The sequence below is a fragment of the Globicephala melas genome, chromosome 17 (genome assembly GCF_963455315.2).
Source record: "Globicephala melas chromosome 17, mGloMel1.2, whole genome shotgun sequence".
Lineage (NCBI taxonomy): Eukaryota > Metazoa > Chordata > Mammalia > Artiodactyla > Delphinidae > Globicephala > Globicephala melas.
The window spans coordinates 6,391,291-6,418,748 of NC_083330.1; the positions used below are offsets into that span (position 1 = coordinate 6,391,291).

The following is a 27,458-nucleotide window of genomic DNA, read 5'->3' on the forward strand; positions in this document are numbered from 1 at the left end:
ATCAGTAAAATAAATAACAACATACGTGGGGCTTTTTCTTTTAGAAAGTAGCTTTTAGATAAAACAGGAAGGGAGGGAGCAAAGAAGGAAGACAAGAGTATGTGAGGACACTCCTGCTTACAAATAGAATGTGGTAAACATGGAACATATAAGGAGGAACTGAATAATAAAATACTGTTACCAATTCATATCAAAACACAGCAATACTTAGCAGTCTTTAGAGAGCAGGTACCATAGTACGAAGGAAACAGAGCGGGTCCAGATAACTCTCGCAAGCCTATCTTTCAAAGTACGCGAGTCTTCCTAGTGTCTGAGCACAGGGGTAGCGAGGACCCGCTTGTCTGGCAGCAGCACGCCTGCTGGAGTGTGCGAGATTGGAAATGAGCAGACTGAGGGTAGGAGCCAAAGAAAGGAGTGTAGGGGAGTGTTCAGCCAATCAGCTTCATGCTCCTGCTTCCAAGTGCCTGGGGTTATTTTTTTCCAGATGACATCTATTTGTCTAACAGAAAGAAAACCTTCAAGTTGCACTTGCTAAATGTTGTACAAGTTTTGATATATTTGTTTAGGTTTTGTCAGGAGACACGCTTAAATGAAGAGCTACTTGGAACATCTGGCATTGAGACGTGGTCCCGTAGAGGCACGTGTGGGTTACAGACTGGGGGCGTATGAAGGGAAGATTTAATTCATCTCTGCAGATAATTTTTCTTAAGTATCTAAAGTTCTGTTAAAAGAAAAAATCACCAGCACTAAAAGTTCAATCGTAAGTTATCAAAATTTCCTGTTCACAGTATCTACCTCTTGTCTGAAAAATATACTAGTGCCCTGTGTCAAAACAAGCAAGTTTGATTAAATTCTCATTTGCCTAATATAATTTAGACCTTTAATCTGTAGACCTAAACCATCAGCCCCTGGTACAAGTATTCACATAAGAAGCATAAAAGACACAAAATGGTGGGGGGTGGGAGGGAGAGGAAGCACACTTATTAATGCTGGCTTCGTAGAAAGCGCTGTATTGAGTCCTTTGACGATGCTGTCTTCATTTAGCCCTTTGTCTTCAATAATTCTTTGTGTAGCTATTATTACCCTGTTTTCCTGAACAGAAAATTGAGAGTTTGAAGTTAAATAACATTCACTTAGCTGGTAAGCAATCAACTCAGTACGTCTGAGGGACGGATATATGGAGGAGGAAGGCGTTTTTAGTTCTAACACTTCCATAACTAGTTTAATTGCTATTATTTTATTAAGCTGAATGATACAAAGTTGCCAACACTCAACTGTTTTTGATCAATAAAATTTCACAATTTAAGAATTAGTATTAGCATTAGTATACGGTTTTTCCTATTCCCAAATTCCATCCCAATGCCTATCCCATTAAAATCAAATATTTACTCTAGAAGAGCACAAGTATTCATAATTTGTCTTTCTGACAACATTTCGAAGGCTGAACTTGTTGATACCTATCTTTTAAGAAGTTAATTGACATCTGTTTGAAACCTTCCTGAATAAGATACAATTAATGCCAGCCATAAAGGAAAAAGATGTTTTTAACTTTATAAATGACATTAAACCTCTGAAATACCCAGGGATAGTCTACCTATGGTGTACTATAAATTTACATTCTAGAATTTCTCCAGTAGTTAAATCTTAATTTGTGGTGTTTTAAAGGAAGGCTTAATTGGTATCACTTTACGTCCAGTGATAACAATTGTACTGCAATTTAACTAAGCTACATGGTTTATTTTCATGTAATTACACATTAATGTTATTTAATCCGTGCACTTACATACCAAAACCACAGATTCCACAACTTAACTGGTAATGGGTAGTTATGTGGATCAAGAATTTTAACAACAAAAGGTTACTTAGTAGTTTCTATTCTTCACATTAGAAGTCATGAGATGGTTATTTGCCAGGAGCCTATTACAATGTAATCGATGCCATATAAAAGTAGAACGGTAATTGTATAAATGTCAAAATGTCACAGAACTCACAAAAACTTCAATGCCAGACTAATTACTAATTATTTTTTAAGTTTGGAAATGAATTAGCTAATTCTTCAACATTGACTTCCATGGCATGACATCTTTATTTTGATTTCTTAAAACCTAATAAGTTTGACTTAACCACAGTAAGTTATATATTAAGAGGCAATTTGCAGTTTAGGGGGTGATGTAACAATCGCATATGATTCAGTATTTTCCCTCATTCCCCATGAAGCTGCCTGGTTACAATCAGTGTTCAATGTTTGTTGAATGAATTAACAAATGATCATTGAATGAATGCATACAAGAAGAAATGAATGTGAAGATGACTCTTAAAAGGCGTGAAGTTTATGACTATACCACTGTTATGCCATGGGCTTGAATAAATATCCTGTATTCCCAAGAATGCACTGGCTAGATGACAGCATGGTATGGAATGCTGATTGCTCAGCATGTTGGGAAGCCAAAAGTACTGTATCCTGTTAAAGATGTAACGGCTTAAGCAGCCTGAGAAAGGCTGGGGTAGGGTAGTTTAGTGTCCCTCTCTGGCTGTTGATCTGTCCCCCTGAAGTGGTTTGCACTCACCATCCCATGGTAACACAGAAGTCCCAGAGGATTCCTAAGGGCGAGTTTGGGGCCCCCTGGCTCTCAGAAGTTGTTGGAACCTAATCCCTACTGCAGCTAGCTAAGGACCTGGTGGAAGCCTTGGTTCCGCAGCAGGATCCCTTGGGGATGGCTACCAGCAAGGGCCTCACTAGACAAGTGGACAGACAGCGCATGAGAGGGTGCTCTGAGCACAGAAACAGGGACATTGGTGATGAGACCAGGGACTGAGTAGTCAGAGAAGCTTCAGTGAAAATCATTCCTTGCACTTTCTCCTGATTCAGGGTCCTTTTCTGATTCGGGCTTATTTTCCTCCTTCAAGTCTCAGTGAGGCCAGGTATTAAAAAAAACTTTCATTCTCCAATTCTGTTGAGACCAAAGATCATTTGATCCTTCCTAAGACCTTGCATATCCCGATGAGACACTGGGCTACTTTTTTTAGCCTCAGTGAGAGACCACCAAGGAGTCAATCCATGGCTTGTGAGGTCTGGGAGGCTAGGTTCCAGGCTACAACGCTGGAGAAGAGCCCCTATGGCCTTTCAAGGTGGCATCGCCTTCCTTATCAGCCTTTCTAGTGTCTCTTACCCCTCCCAATCTAGAGATCAGAATCTTCTCAGCAGCTGCCTCTTCCCCAAGAAATGATAAAAGTCAAGGTGACCATCTACACAAATGAAGAGAAAGTACTCAGGGTTAACGATATGAAATTCAAGACAATATATTTAATTTATCTTGGATCTTCACCATGTTAATGAAAGGTAAACTGGAAACAAAGCAGCATGCAAAGTGATTTGCTCTAAACCATAGCTAGTCTGCATGATCTAAATGAGTCAAAGACCTCAGAATTATATTACTGTTACTCAACCAGATTCTCCCTGATCCTAAGTTACTCACTGGTCCTAGACACAGGAGACTCTCCTTCTGTTGCTGGTGCTGGGATACGGCTCTATCCTAGAGTGGGAGGCTCTGTGAGTCCCTGTGTGTCCAGGGAGCAGAAGCCAAGAGTCATGATACGTGGGTAGAATGGGCTGTGCTTTCACGAGGCTTGGCTAACGCTGGACTATATATGAACTTCTCAGAGGCCATAAGGGGACTGTTGGAAGCATTAAAGTAGTAATTTCAAAATTATCATCCTCAAGAGACTATTTTTATGGTTCTAAATAATAGATCCAGTGACTATTTCAAGCCATTTTCTTGAAACCTTACCACTGGCATTTGCATATTTAGCTTACAAAGTGCTACATCTTCCTCCGATGAGGCGACAGATCTTGGACTGGTTGAGAGTACTTATTATGCTTCCTCAGTGACTGATAAGAAGGCCACAGAACATGCTGGAAAGACTGGAGGCTCTGGAGTCCAGCAGACAGGGCTGCTGCAGGCTCTCTGAAGCATTTATCAGTGTGGGTTCTGGGACAGGTTTCTCCTTTGAGCCTCAGTTTCAAAACCTGCTTTATGGGGTTCTTATGAGCATGAAAACAAAAACATAAGATAGGTAAAAAGCCTAATAATATATGTCTGCCACATAGAAAGTTCTTGATAAATGGCAGCTTTGGCATAGCTATGGTTATTGTTAAATGTGTTTATATATGCCATGGATTGGGTCATGTCTGAGAAAACAACTATAGACCAAATAGGAGAGGATTTAGACATCGTAATAAAGGAATTTCAGTATATTTGCCATTGATCAGACCTCATATTGAAGCAAAGTGTAGCCCTATTCATACCTAATGTATTCATTTAATTGCTCCCCATAAATAGCCTTTGTTTTTATTTTAATGGGATTAAATTGCAGTTTTGAAATTAAGGAATAAAAAGATAGTGGGAAATGGTGAATAGGCGAAGATGCTGGAGAGCTCAGGCAATAAGGACCTCATGTGCAGAGGGCCACAGCTCTGATTCTTCAGAGTGCTCTACTGCAGGCCGGCACCCAGGCTGATCAGTTCCTGACAGTTCCATCCTACTGACCCCGGTAAAAGGCTAATGAATGTGTGAAGCAGAATTTCAGTGTCTAAGTTTGCAACAAAAGCTATACTTGCTAACATACTGTCTTGTGTCCAAAGGGAAACTATATTCCCTGGGAGACTGCTGTCAAATTGCTGATCAGATGGTTTGTTTTGGGGACAAGAATCAAGAGTTGGGTTAGGAAAGTAACAGAAGATCCTTCCGATCTGTTTTGATTTGATCTTTTGGGAACCTTTCTAGCCTCTTGACTAAAGCCATTGTCCTTCCCCACGTCCAACCACCCCCAGCATCCCCAATTCAGTGACAAAGGAAGGAAAACGTCTCATCTGATTTCTGGACGATCTCATTCCCCTGCCTGTTTAGTGACATGCTCACATTTCTTTTTCATCATTTTGCTTTACATATTCCATGGCCTGGGTATCCTGTTTACATTATTTTCTCCTTCTGCAATCCACACTTCCTTTCACTACAGCCTGTTCTTATTTTTTATTCTTATTCTACATTATTACATCTGGAGGTGGGATGTTAATTAGGCTGATTTTTCTTTTGACTACAGAGAATTTATGTTTTTGTACTGTTTAGATAGAGTGTTAATATATGCTGACTGGGACCAAATAATGGGAAATCTCTACTGGACTTTGTCTTTTCTTCTCTTCTAAAACTCTAGTTTCTCCACCAGAAGGGCCTTGTATTTGTGGGGTTTTGTCCACATATTGCAATCATTATACAGAGTATTCAATCTTTGGTGACAAGAGGTCCCATAACTCCGAAGAATTCAAAAGCTATCATCTTGTACATATCTTTAAATTATGTGATGGCTTCATGCAATCATGCACACACTAAAAATATGGCTATGGTTATAACACTGTAAAATATGGTTCTCATATAGATCTTTATCTGAAAGATAAATAAATAGCACTGCCATCAAATTTATGTGAAATGCCTTAATTTTTAATCTATAACATAATTTCTGAAAGTTCAGGATAGAAAAATGCCCATGTTTAAACATGTTTCATCTTGTATTATTGAAAATTCTTGTTGCATAATTTAAATAACTGAATGAAAAGCAAAGTAAATTGGGTTCATTAGAAAAATAAACTTCCTCTGTATGTTTTCAGAAGTTGATCTTGAATGTAATGGTGATTTCCCTAGAAAGAGTTTAAATAGCATCAACATTATCTCCAATTTCTTTTGAGAAGACCTTCAGAAATAGGTATTTTTCAGATTCTTTTGTTTCTGCATGAACAAGGTTGATAGCTTGAAACTATAATGTATTACTGTGGAAAGCTTTGGTCTGTTACATAAATCATCTTAACACTCAGCAAGAATTGTCCAACAGTGCCATTGATGTGCTCAAGCCAATGATCCTGCAAACAATTTTTTTGTCTTTCTTTACATGTTAGACAATAGCAATAAATCATCTTCATTTAAAAACACACAATGTACTAATTTTTCAAGCATCAGTTATCAAAATGCATTTTGGGTAGAACGTACCACATTTATTTTATTTGTGCTCATTAGTTTTTGTAACCTTATTAAGTAAAAGGCAATGAGAGCTTCATTTGTCATAGAAGCATTTGTTGTGTACCTACTGTGTGTAAGGCATCCCACAAAGGATGATTTGAGATACAAAGAACTATAAGAGCTTGTCATAAAGGAAGTAAATTAGAAGAGATATAAAAACTTAGGCTTCCAATAAACAGCATGTTCGATTGTCAAACTAAGTGATGTCTGAGTGTAAATGAAAGAGGAATTATTTGAAGCTGGGATGATGGGGGGTGGAGAGGTTGTTATAAGCAGATTTACCCTGATAACAGGACCTGAAGATCAGACACTTCTGCTGAGATGCAGTAGGTGATGAAGGGAAGACCACAAAACTGACAAATGAGCGAGTCCAGACAGTGCAGCAAGGAGGTTCAACAGGGAGGTCAGGTCTTCAACATCTAAGAAAACTTCAAGGGCAAGATTGAGCCCACTGATCAAAAGAAACTCTGGGGTACTGAGCCCAATGCGAGCCTCTTTTGGGACTTGTTTTTATTGGATCATTGAGAACCAGGGTGCAAAGCCTCAATGAGACCAGAAAACAGGGTTAGCTTGAGGCCGCCCCAGAGAGTATCTGACACTGGGGCTGGGTTTGGGAGAGCTCTGACCTTGAGCTGGGGTTAACAGGCTGAAGCTTTCAGGATCTGTGGGTGTTAGGGCAGTGGGCCGAGCACTCTCAGATCAGGGGTGGGCAGGGCAGGGAAGTCCAGCACTCTTCTGTGTGCCATGACTGCTGCTAGGGCCACTCTCAAAAAAAAGTTTCTGGGAAACAAATAATGTGGCCCCCCCCACCCCCCAGCACAACCCAAAACCACACATGGACGATGACTAGGGAGAGCATATTAAAGTGGGGAAGCTACTTCTGAAACCCTAGTGGGGGGCCCAAGGATGTTCCGGTAATAGGTCATCGTTCTGTATTCAGTGTTTAAAGGGGATAATTAAAACATTTAAAATTTCATTGCTTAGCATAGATTTTATGTACAAACGCAGTCCATCTTTTTTAGTTTTCCAGATGTCTTCAGTTCTCACGTTGAGTTCTGAGATTCACTTCTACAATTTTTGGGGGGTTTATTTTATAAATAATACATGTTAATGAGTGAAAAAGAAGAAAATATGCCTGAAAAAAAATCACTCGAATTCAACCACTCAGGAAAAAAAAAAAAAAAAACCTACACTATTAAAACATGTGCATTCTTTCAAGAATCTTTTCAGTCCATATTTGCTATCTTGTTTTGGGCTTTTGTTTTGTTTTCAATAAAGCTCTGATTTTGGAGCTAGAAATGCTATATGCAAATCTCATCTCATCTCTTAGCAGGTGTAGTTACTTAATTCTTCTAAACCTTAGTTCCCAAATCTGTAAAGTAGGGTTGATAACAGTATTCAATTCATTAAGGGTATATCAGGATTAATTGAGATAAATGAGATAATGATTTATATCATTATTATTATTACAAATTACATTATTATTACAAATTATTATTACAAATTATTTAAATTTGAGTAATATACTAGCTCATAAGAGCTATCAATAAATGTAAGCTATATTATTATACCATCATATAATTTAACCTGGTCACTTAAAAGGATGTGAATATTTTTCATGTCAGTAGATATCATCTATTACATTTTGCTTAAATGACGACACATTATATCATTGTGTGCATGTTCTGTAATTTATTCCAGTTTCTTATTACCAAACATTTAGGGTATTTCTAATTTTTCTCTGTTATGAACCTCACTGTGGTGAATAACCTTATGCATTTTTTTTCTTAGGATAATGTTCTAGAGTTCTATATTTATGCTCAAATGAAATTATAGAATGCTCGCTCGAGAGAAGACCTCAGAGACTACGCTCCCACTTTGTAGATGCGAAAAATGAGTAAAGAGGTTAAATGATTTGCCTGTATTCAGAGAACTAGTTGAGCAGAGGGGAAACCCATAGCATGAATACATAGAATTTTTTACATTTCATAATTGAATAAAATGCATTGGGTTTTTTTTTAATTAATTAATTTATTTTTGTCTGCATTGGGTCTTCGTTGCTGTGCGTGGGCTTTCTCTAGCTGCGATGAGCGGGGCCTACTCTTCATTGCTGTGCGCAGGTTTCTCATTGCAGTGGCTTCTCTTGCTGCGGAGCACGGGCTCTAGGTGCAGGGGCTTCAGTAGTTGTGGCACGCAGGCTCAGTATTTGTGGCTCACGGGCTCTAGAGCACAGGCTCAGTAGTTGTGGCACACGGGCTCAGCTGCTCCGCGGCATGTGGGATCTTCCTGGACCAGGGCTCGAACCCATGTCCCCTGCATTGGCAGGTGGATTCTTAACCACTGCGCCACCAGGGAAGCCCAATGCATTTGGGGTTTTTTTTGTTTGTTTTGTTTGTTTTTTTGTTTTTTGTTTTTGCAGTACGCAGGCCTCTCACCGTTGTGGTCTCTCCCGTTGCGGAGCACAGGCTCCGGACACGCAGGCTCAGCGGCCATGGCTCACGGGCCCAGCCGCTCCGTGGCATGTGGGATCTTCCTGGACCGGAGCACGAACCCGTGTCCCCTGCATCGGCAGGCGGACTCTCAACCACTGCGCCACCAGGGAAGCCTGCATTTGGGTTTTAATATACTATTTTAAAGCATGTACGGCCTTTGAGCTTTAATAAAATTTTCTTTTTTAAGAAACCTGTGCTAAATTGATTTTTGCTTATGGTCAGATTCTTTTTGCTAAATCATATATAGGCAGCCAGCATGGAATTAAGCATTCAGTGTTGGCCTATTTTTATATGTACATATTTTTATGTAAACTTTAAAATACACACTATATGTGTTTATGGCCATTCTTTTCATTTTTTCCCATTGTACAGAAATCAGTAAATGTTGCATATGTAAACCCACATTCTTCATGAAAAAGCCAGATTAGCAGAGGAGCTAAACAGATGGCCTCTGTTCTTGGTCTGGCTCCTCCCACAATCAAGAGGGCCAGAGAAAGGAAAGATCATCATTCTCCAACAGGCAATTCCCACTGTTTGGATCTTTTACCAGGAAGCAATTGCAGTTGGATCCCTAGGTATCCGAGGACCATCTCGCTTTCTACGTCTTCACTACCAAGAAAGCTTATGCTGAAGCGGAGCTGAAGATAGGGGCAAGGGGAAAAAAAGATGAACAATTGGAGATAATTTCCTGAGTTTAAAAAAGATAGAATTCCTCCTCCTTCGGTTTCCCAGGAGCAGGATCCCTGAGAAAGCAGTGGAAGCGGTGCGATGTCTGTGATGCAAAGACCTCCTATACTTTGTTTATCTTTTGGTGGAGAAAAGGAAAAACGACAAGAAGGGGAAGAGTCCTGGACCCAGACAAGGAAAGCAATGAAAATACAGAGGAAAAGGGAACAGCTATGGAGGCAAAGGTTTGGAAAAGGCTGGAAAAGATGGGAAAGAAGGAATCACCACTTTGGATAAAAGAAGCCAGGGACTGCAAATAAACACCTCACCTCTGCACAGCTTATATGTGTGTTTGAACAAATATGAAATTGCTGCTTTGGTAGGGAAGAGATGGTCAAATATTTGGTTCAACCTGCTGTTTTTCAGAGTATTCCCACGCACGGTAACACATGCAGTTATCTGAATACTAACGAGGTCTGAGGTTAGCACATCAACATTTTGACCTTAAAGTTCTAAAATACAGTGAGGCCTTGCTGCCCATGGATGGAGTCTGACTTGGGCATTAGGCCTTTCCGGGCCAGGAACTTAGCTGGGATATGTACTATCTTTTTGATGTTTGGCCAGTCCCTCTATCATTATCATCCTCCAAGAATTGTTGTAAGGATTAAATGAGATAATGAGTGCAAGGCCTTTGCTTAGTTCCTTACAGACACAGGTAGCTGCCAACTGACAGCTGTTATTATTATGGATCGACTTCATTCTTTACCAAGGAGGTAGGGGAGTGCTAACCTAAACTTCCAGCCAAGCAGAAGCTTCCTACTAAAACTTACCATCGTCTTGGCAAGCAAGACATTTAACTGAAGTCAGAGCATAAGAAATAAACAGCTCAGTGCTCACAGTACAGGTGAGTTCAGGCTTCCCTGAAGGCAACTTCCGTACAGGGCGCTGGCCCTGCTCTATCCCTGCCCCCAGCTCCCCCTCCTCCATGGCCACTCTGGTGTGTGAGTTCAGAAAATAACTACTCACAATGGGCTTAGCTATTCTTGAATGCAGGACTTCTCCTGAAATGCTAGGAGGCCCAGTCACATCCAAGGAAGGCTTCATTACTGGTCTCAAATCATGACCCTCAGAGCCCTCCTGAGTTTCAGACCAGGATGTTCTATTTGAAAGATCTGATGCCAAAACCAAGAAGTCACTTGTTTGACTTTGCTTGCAACAGGATCAGTGATCATAACTTACAAAGAGGAAGGAGTGTATGGAGAGCATTTTCCAAGATAGCCACCAATCACTCTCAGATCATTAGGATTATAGTTAGAAATTTTTATGTCCAAACTGCGAAGTAACATAGATCCGAAAAAACACAGGAGAAAGAAAGAAAATGTGGGATAAAGATGAAACTGAAACTCTGTGTTTCTGGGAAGTCCAGCTAAGTCTGCTCTAAAACCAAGGAACTGAAACTGCAAAGGGAAACTTGACACTTTTTTAAAGGTGTTTGGGTGGCAGGTGAGGATATGAAGAAGGTGGTCTCAGAAGATATAGGGATGGGTGGAAAAACAGCTTTTCTAAGCCTCAGTGTTCTTTTACTAAAAATGGGCAAAGTCGCTTCTACTTGACATACGGGCATAATGACATTTTAGTGTTTGTTTGGAACAATCTTAAAGTGTCTTGGAAGTAGAGTTGGCATGGACAGATAACATCATTCAACATATTGCTATTCTTAACTTGAATATCATACCTATTTTTTAGACATCCTTTAGTGACAGGTTTATTATGAGTGATAGAAAAAAAAACTAACACATATATATATATATTGCAAAATTTAACAGGAAGGATCATTTAGTTTTTCATCACTGCTCATGTGCTAAAGAAAAACAGCTGCAAAAAAATACGATTCTGAACAAGCTAAAGGGCTGTTTTCAAAACGTATCAAAATCAACTGTATAACTGGCCAGGCTGTGTGTTAGAGTCACAGCACCTCTTGCTGGTGCCTAAATGTCTTGGTGTCACTTGACAGCTGTTCACTGAGCAAACCATCCTTCACATGGAGCTCGATGCTTTTGGAGAATCTGTTTTTGTTACACATGCTATTCCATACAGATAGTTTCATAATTTTTATCACTGAAATGCATTTGCCTAATGCTTGAAAAAACATACTATTAGACAATTATCATAAAATTCTCAAGCATACTCAGCAACAAACATTTATTTTCTGAAATAAAAAATGAGGCTTGCATTCACAAATCCCACAGCTTGGAAATGTATATGATACACAACATTTAACCTGTCAGCAGCCTCATTAGTGTCAATGAGTAGGAACTGGCAATCAGTAGATGGTGTGCTCTACATGTGTTTGTGTTTTAAAATGTTCCCAAAATAGCTCTGCTAGAGAAGTTGATATAAAACACTTCTACTGGACAAATGAATTTCAGTTTAGATTTTACTGTCTACTTAAAATTTTTTTGAGGAATTCTGTTTCTCATGTAACTGATCATTTATAGGTTAGAGTCGATACCCAACTAATAATAATAATAATAAAGACTGGGTGGGTAAAAAATCATCTAAATTTCAACCATACCAAAATGTAAATGATCAAGAAAATCTGCAGAAAGACTAATGTGTGCTTGACTATCAAGAGCCCTAAGATATATATTTGCATGGCGCCGGTATTTAGTATCCATACAGCTATTAAGACATTTTTATAAACTGTATGAAATATGTGAGCTATTTCAAGATATAATTCTGAAAAACAGATTTCCATGTAAGAAGCCAATTTACGAAGAAAACAACATAAACAATAGTAACTTGTGTGCTCGAGTGAAGCATCTTTTTAATTTTGAGTAATGAAGATGTCAAGCCAAATGCTAGAGTAGTTTAACTTAATTAGGTGGCCTATTTTTCCAGGCAGCCTTTCATTTCCCATTGAAAACTCAGCTTGTATGCAAGGCAAAAGAGCAATTTTGTCTGTAATGAATACCTCCGGGACTGCGCAGAGTAATCATTTGAACGTTACACTGAAGACTGGTTTGAGTAACTAGTTTGGGCTTGTTAAGATGTCAGACTTTGCTGGACTAACTAGATTACTCAAAGCCTGGCAGTTTTGCTATTTTATTGGGTGAATGGTCAAAAAGTCAAGCTGACCTTACTTCCGAAATTTCTGCCAAAAGGAACCAATCTAAAAGTAATTGGTCTAATTTATAGTTCAAATTTATGTCATGATCATGGAAATTTTATGGCCTAAGTCAAGAGATGTTTTTTCCAAAGTGCTCTTAAAAAATATTATACTTTCCAGGCCCTGTTGTCATACCTCATTTATTTTCTATCTAACCCTGAGAATTTTCTCATTAGGAAAACATGTAACTAAAAATACAGATATAGCTATTAATATGTTTGCAAACCTCAAAATATTACAATTCTAACAGTAGATTTAAGAGAGCACTGCACAAACACACCATTGTAAAGCAATTATACCCCAATAAAGATGTTAAAAAAAAAAAGAGAACACTGCACAAAAAAGAACTTGGAAAGTCCTATTGGTTCTGCTGCCATTATATTGCATATGACAAATAGCAATCCGATATTATTGTAAGAATAAATGCCTGTTATTATCTAGTCTATTATCACATTAGTTCTCTGAGTCTTGGACTTGAAATAATTCTCTGAGGAGACAGAAGTGCTGGTGTCTTTTGTTAATGCGCAAGGTGCTGACACCCAGGAGGAGGGGTGCTCCTGGAATGGAATGGGCATGGCCAGATTTGCTAAATGTCTGCACAGGAGGGCTGAAAACCATCGCAAGTAGAAGACTCAAAGAGTTAAGGTGATTGAAACATGTACACAAAATAATGCTGCACACTTCCAACGTGTCGGGCATCATCTAAGCACAGGAGATCCAGAGAGAAAGAAGGGCGAGTCCTACCACAGTCAGGTGGGCAGGCTACATGCCACAGCAGGGCAGATGTGTGCCTCGGTAACTCCAACCAGATGCTGGAGAGGCACGGAGGTGTGTAAGGAAGGAAGGAACATGGATTGTTCAGCAACAGCAAGAGGAGAGAAGGAAAGATGGAAATGAGGTAAGGTGAGCTGACTTAATGAGAACCTTTGAGGTCCAGAGCTCAGGCAGCAATTACACAGAAGGAAAAGAGGAGACAGATTCAGCAGTGATGCAGAGAAGTAGAGTCAGAACTACCTGGGATCAACTCAGGGCTGAGAGTGTAAGGGAGACTCTTCAAGTTTCTGTCTTGGGTGACGGGGCTGGGGGTGGTGTTAACTCTCACGACTATAGGCAATATAGGAAAAAAAGAAGTTTGGGGTGAGGGAGTGGGCTGGAGGTGATGAATTTCAGTTTGACGAATGGATATGTTGAGTCTGAGCTGCTGTTAGGGACAGGTGCCCAGGGAGGTTAGAAATCAAACCTGAAACTCACATGAGAGCTGCCCTAGATGGCGCTCTTCAACTTTTCCATTCAAGATGGATGGTACAAAATGCACGTTAGATGCTTAGTTGTAAGATTGTAAGTTGTTAGATGTAAGTTGTAAGGAAAAAATAATATTGCTTTATTTTATCATAGTTATTTTTAATCTTGAAATTTGAGGAACCAGGTAAGAGAGACAATTCCAGTGCAGGAAGAAAAAAGAAGCAGAGAGAGCTGATCACAACCTGAAAATAATCTAAAACAGGATCTTAGGTCAGGACATTTAATACTTAGGGTTTACTATGATGAGCAGAATTAACAACAAAAATTAGTTCAAGCTTAAAGGATAACTGTTCATGGAAGGAAGGAGGATGGAAGGAAAATACGAAGAAGGGGAGAAGGAATGAAGGAAGCAGGGAAATAAAGAGGGAAAACAAGCAGAAAGAAATGGTTTACTGGAGTCAAGGCCAAGGTCAAGGAGGAAGTGATTTATTAAAAAACATGGTTCAATCAAGTAACCAAATCTTCTCCATGATCTGACACCAGAAAAATCTTCTGATTTTCCCTGTCAGGTGATTATTTCTTGTGTGTGTGTGTGTGTGTGTGTGTATATATATATATATATATATATATATATATATATATGTATATGTATATATATACACACACACACACACACTAAAAAAAAAACAGTCCTTCTCAATCTTTTCCACACAGTTCCTGAACTGAGACACAGGTGAGAAGTGAAGAGTTCCTATGTCCACGGAACTGGTAAAGAATGTTGCCAGTGTGGGTGGAAAGCATGGAATGAATAGGTAGTCGTGGAAAATGATATTTTTGTAACTTCCATAGAAGAAAAAGAATGAGGAAAAGAAAACGGAAAAAATAAGTAAATAAATAGATAAATGACCTTGGTGCCATAGAAAGTTCCTGTCAAGAGAACCGGACTCCTGTTTCCTTTGATGTACTTGGTTCAAATGAACATTTATATCTTGAGCATAATCAATCACATATAAGGAATTACAGAAGGTACTAGAATTGTAAGGGCTGGAGAAAGGAGCTTGAGTTTTTCAGGGAAAGAGAAGGATTGATCCCCAGCATGAGTGGGCCTGGGCTATTCTGGAGAAGGGGCAGGGCTCTGGTGGGCAGCCCAATCCCCTTCCACCTCCTTGTTGTGTCCTTCGGCATGTTGGTCAATCAAACATGACACGTTAAGAATGACAAAGGAGTGTGTGATGGCCAGTGGCCCCTCCTCATGTCTGGCTTCCCTTCCATTAGCCACTCACATTTTCCCCCAAACTCTACAGAAGGGAACCTGCAAGTTCATGAGGTATCAAGCAACATGGGCCCCCTTAGCCAGGGTCTAGAAACCCACAAAGAAATCTTGCATTGCATGGTTCAAACGCTACCCAGAGTAAGAAAAAGCTAAATGGTGTCTAAAGCACTGAGTGGCCAGCACACTTAGGGCTATTATAGGAGAAAACAGTCAATATTCTAAGAACGAAGCCGGGAGAAGTGGAAATGTCATGGGTTTTTATTGCATACTTATCAGGCTTATTATAGGGTGGTATATTTGATGTAAAAGCTGCCTATCGATTACAAAATTATATGCAAAAAAATTTAAGGATTTGTATACACTAGCTTAAGAGGTATAGAATTCACGTAGTAGATAGTGCCAGAGAGCCCTCTGGGACTGTCTAAAAGAATATCATTAATTTTTACAGTGTCCTTCCATTTCTGGAGCCATTCCAGCACTGGCTTTCTATAAAAATCATTTCAAGTTTAGAATCATGCTATTTGCCTGCAGCAACGTCACAGGAGCAGTAGTGTGCCATATGCTACTACTTAGCAACTTAGTCTGTTGAGTCCCAAAGCATGTACTGATTTGACAATTGAACAGGAATTAAAATTGTTGAGAGATACTAAGAGGCAAGTTGTCTTGGATTACTCGACTATGCAGATGTTTGATGTTATGTAGGAAAAAGAACAAAGCTATTTTTTTTCCTGCAGGATGACTAAAATCTTATTTATAGTTGCCGAAAGGGGTAAATTGATTAAAATTCCCAAAAGAATACCAGGTAATGAATTCTTGAATATACCATATTACAGTAAACAAAAGGAATGTCAAGTGTAAAATTTAGCTAAGGCCATTCAACTTACGTAATTTGTGAAGCTTATTCTCTGCCAGAGTGTGTATTATTTTACATTAGTGGAATTTTTGAAATAGCACATTCTAAAAACATTTTCATATGTGCTGCATTATTAAAAAACAGTTTGCTTCAGGCACACAAACCGGCTATATCTTTACAAAGCACATAAAGTATCTGGAGCTCTTTACTCCTTCATGAATTATCACTGGCATTTAAAACATTCTTGGTAACTCTTGACTTAAATATTAAGAAAAATAATGCTAGTTGTTTGATTTTAGTCAGGGTTTAATATTATTCATTGTACTTGAATTTAAAAATCTAAGTTGTTATAATGTATATGCTTTGAATTTCCCATCCTTTATCCAAAAGTCTTCAAGGCGGACATAATGATTCTCTGAAAGGGAGCAGCTGCTTTATAACAGCAATCATTTATTGAGTTTGTGTTTCTACTGTTTCAAACAAATTCAATTAGCCCTTACACTTCAAAACCCTAAGGGCAACAAAGAGATGATACCAGGTTGCTTTAATCTAATAGTAATACTAAACTTGTCAGTACAGTTTTGGGATTGATGGTTGGAAGAAAATTAATAGTAACATTTTTCATTTTTTAATCAAACAGTCCTACTCAGAACTACCTATGGATCCTGCCGGCTACTTAGCTGAATGAATTCAGTTAAGTAAAAATTCTAAACGCAAAGCCCAGCCTTCCAAAGGTATTCTGAGAGTGATCGACTCAGTTGAATGGAAGGAAATGTAGTCCGGATCTTTGAACTTAATGATGACCTTCTCATCTGAACAATACAGTATAGTTTCCAGAATGTCTGCCAGAGAAGGCAGTGATCATAATGACTTCTAAACGCAAAGTTCATGGAGAGGCAGGCCTGCCTCTGTTTTGAGTTAAGCCTGAGACATTTTGTTCTTAGAGAAATTTCAAAGCCCCATAAAGTGCACCCCTGACACATACATTAGATTTAATTCACTGACAAGCACCATGAAGAAAAATGGTTCTATTTTTGTTCCCTATTCCCCCACCCTTCCCAGTTATCAAATCTATTTGGGCGGATATGAAAACAACTGTTTTCAATGTTTGAGTTTATGCTATAGTTACTGACACATGAAACTCCAAGTTACCACGGTTATACTCTTCCAGAAAAAAATATGTGCAAGTCCACACAATGCTCCTGTAAACTCTCCCTCACTTTCATTTATTCATTTATTTGTTTTTGCTTACAAGGTTCTTACATACCATGTTATAGTGGCCCCCTAGGGCAGTTACCACTTTGCTTCAAACACCCTCTGTGGATCAAGGGGCCTGGTCTTAAGTATCTAAAAATAAATAGCCAAGCCTTCACGTCTATAAATGTAACCATTTACATTTTCATTGGACTTCTGTTGTCACTTCTCATGATTAAACACCTTGTCAACCATTCCCAGGGCAATGGATACAAACGTGCCCTTCAAAGGTTTCCCATCATATCGCGGATTTTGGCTTGAAAACAGACATAGAGCACTTTCTGGCCCTGCGATTCTGGAGATCAATGGAACATTTTATTGAAAACTGCCCCAATAATTGATCATTAAAGCTATTTGCGACATGTGTAGCCTATGATAATTAACTCATCTATAGTCAGAAGCTCAAATAACCTGCACCTGTAAAGACTTTATTTCCTAAAGGTAAAACAACTGTTTAGGAAAGATCATGCTGGCAAAACAGCTGCTTGCCGTCCTGGAGAGGAAACAAGGTATTATCTTTCAACAAATGCCAACTCTGGTGTTTTATCAGCTCGATCTCATTAACTGAAAACAAGGCTTGAATGCTTTGTTTATAAATTATGATTATTCCTGATTGCGGCAGCTACTGATAGTGCTACTCATTTGCAATGCAACTCTTTGAATTTGTTTAATTACAATTTGAAACAAGGCAGAGAAGATTAATTAACCCACCTGGCTGGCTGGCACATAGTCCTGGCTCGGCTCTGTCATGCTCATATACATGTTCTCACCGTCAAACTGCGAATGAAATAATAGTAAACATTCAGCAATCTTGACTGTGTGCATGTTTGTTTTGTTTGTTTTGTTTTTTTCCACCATCAAACTGGAAAACAGTAGCCATAAAAAAAAAATACTGTGGTTGGAAATACGCAAAATCTGTCACAGCAAGAGAGCCACATCTATTCTTTGATGTTTCTGTTGTCATTTTCCTGACCCTGGATGTCAGTGATTTGGAGTAATTAGTGCTCTAGTAATTACAGCAAGCGAGCAAGAAATGAATGGTTTCCTTTCATCTGCAATCTGTTTTAAAACAAAATGGCTCATTTTGCGTACCACGTATATACGTATTGCAGTTCGGTTGTAATGAAGTACTAAGTGGATGGCATGATTTCTGAAAGAAAAGGATAATGGAAAATACACTGAGGCACAGCTCAATGCATTCTGAGTTTGGCTCTCAAAAATGAAAAAGTGCAGAGTTTTCATAATAGACTGAAATTGGCTTCATCACAATAGCCTTATGATTAAAGAATTTTATAACAATATTTGAAAAGAGCACGTGCCACTACAAGCATGCTAAGAATGATAATAATAATGGATAACAATAAAAATATACAGGCTCGATGATTAAATTTTCCTCTCCGAAGTTTTTCAAAGACACAGAATTAATGTAAGTATTACAAATGCATAGAAATCCGTATAGGAATTTAAAAATTAGGAACAAGATGGGAGGAGAAAATTCCTGGGGGCAGTTCGAGTGCAGAGCTGTGGAAGAGTTCAAACAACAACAACAGCATACTTTTCATTATTCGGGTTTCTGAAAGCAGTAATCACTCCATTCAAACTTAATCCTCAGCTATCTTTAGTCACTAGATAAACGGGCAAAGCATTTCCCTTTTAGTTAAAAGAAGAATTTTCCCAAGGAAATAATCAAATGGACTAATACAGCCAGCTTCAAAGAGCTGAGTCTGAATGTTCTTTCATTGCAGACTAGTTTCAGACACGGGAACTTGAAAATCTGAGAAGTTATTTTTCAAGACACAACAGTGTTCCTGATGGAGATACACGCGCACAGTTCTGTGGATGGACTTTTACGCCACCGGAAAACCGTGTTATAGACATGGCATAAGAGGCCCTGCGAACGCTGGGGACACACCACACCTTCGGAACTGGCTCTGAACTACAGTCAGCAGCAGTCAGTGCCCTGAAGAGTCGCATAAACGTGAGCTGCACAAGTAAAGACCTCCCTAAGGACACTGAAGCACTCATCAAGTTCAAAGAACCAAAGGATTTCCTCACACATCATCCCGCAAATGTATTTCATGTTTTGTGAACAGACTTACCTAAACAGATCTGAAGTCACTCATTGAAAGATGTGGTTGTTTGGACAGATCAGAAATAGCACACCCAGAAAAGAACAGCTGGACAGTTTGGTTGCTCTGTCATCTGGCATAGGAGCCCTGAGTCCGAGTGACTTACCCAAGGTTGGTTTTCCATCAGTCAGGTGAATGCCTTCAGCCCAAAGGTAGTCTAGCCCCAATCGATCCGCCTGTTACTCCTACCGGCTCAAAACCTAACAAAGAGCATCATTTAGCATTTCTCCACCGCCACCCACTGTTGGTTTGTTTATAAATGTTTTTAATGTTAAGATGCCAAAGAACCATTTAAAATATGGACAGTTTCTCTGACTGTGGCAAACTAAACTGAAGTAGTGAAGTGAATCAAATACTCCACTGCCTGTGCATATTCTATAAATGTGTTACTTTCTATTTCATCTTCTCTTACTCATTTTCTAAATCTGGTGTCATTCTCAAGCCAACTAAAGCTTTGAAGTTTTGGTTTTAGTCTATCCAAAGTGTATGCTAATTGAATACATGCAATGTTACTGCTCCTAAGGACTCTTTCCTCAAAAAGTATCAGCGCTTAAGTAATATTGAGCCAAGGCTGAAACAGCATTTTAAATAAAAGATATGTGGCTACAAGAAAAACCATTTTTTTGAGTATATTCTATGTGCCTGTAACCTACCTGTATCTTTACATGTATTAACTGATTTAATTTTCACAACAACAAAGAGTTAAAGTATTATTATTACCTACAAAGGCACAGAGAATCAAAGCTAGAGGCTCGAAATTACACAGCTACTAAAAGGCAGGGCTGGGATTCAAACCCAGGAAACCTGACTTTCTAGCACATGCATGCAATCCCCATAACAAATATAAATATATTCTGAATCATAATGATGAGTAAGCCATAAATTCTGAAAATGTCAATATATTATCAAAGCAGAGTGATGACAGTATCTCAATGATGTTGAGATACTGTACAGAATTTCTATGGTATTGTGAGGCTTTCAAAAAAAAACAAGAGTCCCAGTGACCTGGCAATTTAGTAATCAGGCTGGCAGAATGTTCCTGGATGCTTTATAATTAAGTCTTAAAACACAGGGAGGTGGTTTGACAGTTAATTTTTTGTTTGTTTGTTTGCTTGTTTTGCGGTACGCGGGCCTCTCACTGTTGTGGCCTCTCCCGTTGCGGAGCACAGGCTCCGGACGCGCAGGCTCAGCGGCCACGGCTCACGGGCCCAGCTGCTCCGCGGCATGTGGGATCTTCCCAGACCGGGGCACGAACCCGTGTCCCCTGCATCGGCAGGCGGACTCTCAACCACTGCGCCACCAGGGAAGTCCTGACAGTTAATTTTATGTGTCAATTTAGCTGGGCCACAGGTGTCCAGATATTTGGAAAAATATTCTGGGTGTGTCTGTGAGGGTGTTTTGGGACAAAACTAACATTCAAATTGGTAAAATGAATAAAGCAGATTGCCCTCCCTGCTGTGGATGGGCCTCATCCCATCAGTTGAAGGTCTGAATAGAACAAAAAGGCTGACTTTCCTGAGAGTGAAAAGGAACTCCTCCTGCCTGACTGCTTGACCTGGGACACCAGTCTTCCTGCCTTCAGACTCCAACTGAAACATCAGCTCTTCTTGGGTCTCAAGCCTGCCAGCTTTTGGACAGGAACTATACCATTTGTTATTGTTTGAATATTGTTTTTTATGAAGAAAAAACAAACAACTCCTGGGTCTCCAGCTTCCCAAGTACAGATCTTGGGACTTCTCAGCCTCTATAATCATATGAGCCAATTCCTGTAAAAAATCCTCCCCTCTCTCCACCCCCCTCCTTCTCCCCATGCCTCTGTCTATATATATATATATATATATATATATATATATATATATCTCAGTATATCTCTGTCTATATATATCTGTTGGTTCCATTTCTCTGGTGAACTCTATACAGGTGGCTTCTTCTATTACTATCAAGATATTCACAACTCCTCTGAAAGTTTATCTCTGGAGGAGCTGAAATGTAGAGACACATAAAGAGATGACCTCTATCTTACACTACTGCCTGCTTTCTAGGGGAGCGGAAGCCACAGTGATTTTGCTGTGAGAGTCTCTGGCCTCACCATGCCCACTTCCTGTGCCGGTCCATGTCACATACATCCGCACCTCTTCGTCCAGACTGCCTTCCTTCCCTTTTACTTGTTAAAATGTTTCTTACACCCCTCAGTTCCCTTTAGTCAGGGCTGTCTCTAGCCTCTGGGCACCCTGTGGTAGCTTTCTGGTTCCAGGCAGGTTTTGTTGCCAGGGGACTAACTCCATGGGGCTGTGAGCTACAAGACAGTACACATCTTGGTTATCTTTAGTGTCTTTATAGCTTAGGGCTGGCATATAAGAAGTCCTCAGGCAATGTCTAATTAACAAAAGTTAAACTATATTTGCTTGGTTAAATAGATCATCTTCCTAGAGAAGGCAATGACTTGAGAGGAGGAAGAATATTCAGCTTTTAGAGAATGGTTTGAAGGCTTCTGAAAGGGGAAAATTCATAGTCTTACAGTGGATTAAAACTGGAGCAGAATTAAAATAGGAGCAGAAGCTCTTACGAAGAAAAAAAAAAATGTACAGAAATAACCAGGAGACCAATACTTAAATGCTGGAAACTGTCCTTCCTCAAGATTTTTATTCAATGAAAAAACATGTAGATTGACCAAGAATCAAGAGATCTGGCTATAAATTAACTTATGGCCTCTTTTTGAAGAATTTTGAGTTGCCAAACAAAGATAACTGTATGTCAGAACAATCTTGGTCATTCCCCCTGTGTTTGGACAAAGTCTTGAGCCCGGGGAGAAAAATAAGCCAAGATCCCAGTGCCCCAGCCCCACCCTCTCAACCACAGACTGCTTTCAGGTTAATGTCATCCTTGTACTTTTTACAGCTCCACCCAACCACACCCCGGTCCAGGAGCTGGTTCCAGGGATCCCAACAGGCCGTGTGCTGACGCAACGTTCTTAGAATGCATCCTGTGGCTTGGGTTTATGTCTCGTTGCCATCTGAAGTTGAATTACAGTGCACAGAGTCCTAGAATTTCGGTCTTGGGAAGGTCCCCTGAAGGCATCATATCTGAACCCCTCATGTTATGACTGAAGAAACAGACTTTTTACTGGTCATGCAGTACATCTGGGTGTAGAATCAAGGTCTAGATTCCTAGTAGAAGAGCTTTCCACTATGACACACTGCATCACCCATCTACCCCATCACCCATAAAAAGTGAGGGGGCAGACTCTACGGCTACTGTCTTATACTCCATCGCAAATAATAAGTGAGGGGTCAGATCTCCGATGGTCTGTGTGGGGCTTGTTTGCCTACCCCACAGTCTGGAAGGCACAGTATTTGCGTTATTACACTAATGACCCCAGTTCACTTCATCTGGACCACATATTAGATGAACCTTATTCATAACTGTTGTAATAACATGATTTTATTAAAAATAACTAACTTCATTTCCTTACTCCTTACGTTTGTCACAGTTATTCTTAGAAGTCAGCTAAATTTAGGCATTATAACTTTTCAAAATATATCTAAGCAACCTAGGACTTAAAATTTCCATGTATTCTCAATTTAAAACCTGAAGCAAAGTTTGAAGGAATAAACAGGCTGACTTATTTAAATCTAAATGTAAATGGCATCAACTCAGGATTAGCCCTTCTGACCAAGTGCGTTATACTCTTTCTCGTGTTTTGATTTCAAAGCACCAGGGGATGCAATCACATAAAAAGTCATTTATAATCTTCTACTACAGTTTTTAAAAATTGTTTTCAGAGGATATTAACCAAACCCATAATCCCAAAGAGCTTTTCAAACTAGGTAGTTATTATTTCTTCTATTTAAAAACTGAAAGCAGACATCCAACACTGTCTGAACATAGTGAACGAAGAGCAGAAATGAGCAGTATTAGGCTCCCAAAACCACTAACACAAGAAAAATCAAAGATAGAATGTGAAGTATAAAGCAATCATTGGCACTGCTATAGGAAATGGGATCTATTTAGGGAAACCATTAGAAGAAAACCAGAAAACTGCTGCTGGGGGAGGATGGGGGGACCCCATGGGATTCATGAAACAGTACCACATTGTATCTCCTGTAAAAGCGAAAACCTTACATTTCTGGGTGTTCTCTGAAGAAATATTGGATACTCTTGTTTTTTTTTTTTAAAGGAGCTAAAAATGGAAATGTTTATAACAGAGAGTTAATTTGATATTTCTTAGAAGATAATAAATCATTATAAGACAGGGTAATATCGTCAAAGTAAAATGTCCATTTTTTACTGCTTGGCTCAATGTAAGATTAAAAGTCACTTTTTTTTTTTTTGGTAATGAAAGAAATTGCGTAAGTTTGGTCGATGAAAGCAAAGACTTTTGCTGTTTCATGTAGAGCAAAGCATTTTAAAAGCTATAGCATAATGTGAAGGGTGAGCACAGCTGTCACCACTGTTCACACGCAGAGTAATGTGTAGCCAATAAAAATAGAGCAAGGTGAGCTCCTAGCTTACTACGCATCCTCCATTCTCCAGGAACAAGGTGAGGAGACACTGGAGAGGGAGTATGTGTTTATTTATCTTCCAGCTCCAAGGCTGACTGTGGAAATGTGAGATGGTCTAAGGCAGTCCGCCTCCATGCTGCGCCAGGCTGAAAGAAACGTACTGAGCACTGGGGCTGGGAAAGCGGCTCGCATGCACTGAAAGGAGACCAGGGAGCACAGCCCATCAACACCCAGAGAAAAGGAAACAACTGCTGTTGGTGCTTTGAATGGATGTGCATTACAACCTGGGGGCACACAGAGCTGAACCAGGAAACAGAAACCCCTCTCGGTCGGCTCCTGTCACTTGAACTTGAGTGGTAAACACTCTGCTGCAGATCTGAATGGCATGGAGAGGAAATATGATCTGGGCACAGAGTGGCTGCTTGAACACTTGGCCTCTGGAGGAGGAGAGAGAGAAAATATCATCCCACTTGGCTATAGTGTCCCAAGTAGAACACTATACCCACCGCTTAGAATCTAGGCTCCATTTGGGAACTGAATTTATATTCTCATCTTTGTCCTAGTGATATGTTTATCTGGGGAAGAACTGTATATCATGCTTCTGTTGTTAACTTTAATAACTGACATTTTCAGCAACAGTGCTATGCATTTACCTTGATCCCGTCCTCATAAACGCTGTCTTATACCAAGGCCCAATGGCATGCCTCGTACGGTAGCAGCAGTCCCCCTCTGCTGTTAAGGGTACAGCTACAGTGAAATGTGTGTTTGCTTTTTTAAACAACACACCAAACTTATTAACTCAAATGCACTCTGTATTAGTTTAAGTAGTCACACCTGATGGCTCCACACTTAAGATAATGATGCCATAATGGTTCAAACGAGTTCTAACCTTTGCAGGCACTTTCTAACCACGTTAAATATATTAAGCCACTTAATTTTTATAACAGTCTTGTAATATGGTGACAACTGTTACTCCCATCTTACAGATGACAAAACTGAGATACAAAGGAGTTAAGTAACCTGGCTGTGATGGATCCAATCACATATTCCCCAGGTCTGCTCAGCCTGCTTGACCCTCAGGCCTTGGCCGCTGGCCTTTAATTCCACAGTTCTCATGGTGATAAAGTCGCCAGACCCACCATTCCTGCTGCCACCACAGGTACAGTCAGAGGTGCCCCAAGCCCACACCAACTGACATCAAGAGGCTCTGCCCCTGGGCCAGGGCCGAAGAGGTTCTGCCTTGCTGAGTCTGTGCAGAAGGGCTGGTAACAGACCCTGAGAGCGTGGGGGAAGTATGGCCGGGTGGAGAGGACTGGCTCCCGGCGGTCCCTGCGGCCTTTGTAGAGAAGTCCCCTGTGCCCCACAAGCAGCGGTGACTGGCTGCAAAGCTACGGCAAGCCTGGAAACACGCGCCTCGTGTTCCGTTCTCCCTGCTTCCCTGCCATGGTCCCCCTTGCTCTGGACTCCCTGGGCCAGCTCTCCTGGCATTAACATGCGAGCTTACGGCAAGCCTGGAAACACGCGCCTCGTGTTCCGTTCTCCCTGCTTCCCTGCCGTGGTCCCCCATGCTCTGGATTCCCTGGGCCAGCTCTCCTGGCATTAACATGCGAGCTTTCACCACCGGCTCTGCTTTCTGGGGCACCTGGACCAAGACAATGCCCAGTGAGTGGCCCAAGGTTAGTACGTGACAGCTCTTAACTGCAATGCTACATTTCATGCCGTCTTTATTCTGCTTCTATTATTGAGTCATTAGCTCTATTTTAAATGCCAATGCAGAGACAGAAACAAATTTATGAAACAGTAATCAACAGAACTAAGACTTTCCAATACCATGAAAATATCACTCCATTTACTAAAAGCCCTCCACATGGTGTCTGATATCAGAAAATCAGGAGCAATGATTTCTGATTCCATGTAGGAGTTTTGCTTTTGAAATGAATTTCCAAGTAATTTCTGAATTTCTATAAAGCAAAAAGCTGTAAAACTATATACTGTGTAGTTGAAACTCAGTGTAGTTTCAAATGATTGTTTCAGAACATTCCCCTGATGTATCACGTTTTAGACAAGTTTTTCTGAATCCATCTACTAAGAGAACAATTTGAGAAGTACATTCAAGCTTGCTGGCAATCCTTACCTAAGCGCACCATTTCCACATCACATCAGCTCTCACCTCATTTACCACAGTATCTAAATCCTGCATGGACGTGGAATGAAAAGTATGAAAGTCATTATTTTGGGGGGGGGGTTGGCTCTTTTATTTCTGGTATTCCTTTGAAAGCACGGTGAACATTTTCCAGTATCTGACACCTGACACATAGAGAAAAAGGTGAGAATATTTTTCGCACTTCTAGTCTGGAAGAGCACGCTCTATTCTGGGAACCTCAAAACAAGAAAAATGTAAGACTAGAAGTTCAGAGCATTGAGATGGTTCTGAGACTTGAAGAACAGATGTAGAAAAAGATTAACAGAGAAGTTACATTTAGACTGGGATGGAAACTTTTTAAAAAGAGTTGAGGACAAACAATTATTGAATAATTTTGAGAGTAAAAGTAGTGGTACCAAATAAAAATACAAATAGGAAGGTACAGAGTTATTAAGATGGAGATTCTCACTTCCCTATTATTATTACTCAGAAAATAACACTGAGACTAAATATAACAACTATGTTACAGGAAGAGACTTCTGGTCATTAAAATCTCCTAATGGTAGGACAGGTGTTGAAATATATTTTGGTATATTCAGGGCAAACCTGACCAATTAGAAATATAAGAAGCTCAGTTTAGATCTACTCCATTTCCTTTTTGAGATCATATATAGCATTTATTTTTTTCAGGCTCCAGAGAGTTTCTGTTTTCTGAATGAAAACATACTGACATTTTGAAGAACTGGATTAAATCTTTCAAGTCATTGAGTATAAATCTGTCCATTAGGAAAGGAAGCAAAGCTCTGTTAGCATGGATCTTTCACTTTAAGGAACTTGAGAAGTCACTCAATCCGTTTGTTTTATCAAAAGGAGTATACTTCTTAAATTTTCTTTGAGATCTTCAAATACTATATAGTTATACTTATTTTTTACATCACCTTCTTTGAAATTTAACCCATGATCCCATGTAACTTTCCCTGCTGACTTATCCACATTTTTATGAAGATGATGGAATAATTTTCCTTGCTTTAGCTTAAGACTTCATGCATAAGATGCGCCCTTCCCAAGGCATGTTCATTACATGTACTTATAGAGTTTCAATTCCTAAGTTTCTTTTTATTGTCTTCATGTTTACAGTAGTTCTAACTAGTCCCCCTCCTCATTCTCCCACTCCCATTTGAATTTTTTTTTTTGGTAGCATCCTCCCAAATACTTCATCCTCCTTTTGGACAACATCTTTCTTATAGCGTGATATGGTGCCAGAAACATGTCAGATCCGAAACTGGAAGTCTTGTTGCTGGAAACTGCAAGCCTGCTTCCAGTCAAAGCCTTATTTATACTGCACGGTGAGAAGAGATTGGTCTCCTTTGTTGTACTTTCTGGAATGGCACCATGTGATGCTCTTTTACTGAAAAATTGAGAGAATATCACCACATGGTACTATCAGGGGTGAACCATCTAGCATGGTCTTGCTGCCGTACAGTAAAATGTAATGGCAATCAACACAGTCCCAGATAAAAATGTGGTAATCATTCATTCAACAAATGCTCATTTTCGCACCCACTGTGTGCCAGGCCCCGTTCACAGTGATAGCAGCTAAGCTAACATTTATTTTATACTGACTGTGTGCCAGATGCACACATGCATTCACTCATTTAATCCTTATA

The 27,458-nt window shown here is 39.8% G+C and overlaps 1 protein-coding gene across 2 annotated transcripts in view; it reads right to left on the reverse strand.

The window, feature by feature from the left end:
- TOX (thymocyte selection associated high mobility group box) overlaps positions 1–27,458 on the reverse strand; it is a 298,681-nt gene that overhangs the window by 135,307 nt on the left and 135,916 nt on the right. Inside the window, exon 2 of one of the 2 annotated variants that reach the window (XM_030859691.2) lies at positions 17,729–17,794. The exons of the other annotated variant lie outside the window; for it this stretch is intronic. Within the exon in view, the coding sequence (XP_030715551.1) occupies positions 17,729–17,794 (66 nt within the window). The remainder of the gene's footprint in view (positions 1–17,728; positions 17,795–27,458) is intronic. 2 annotated transcript variants of the gene reach the window in all.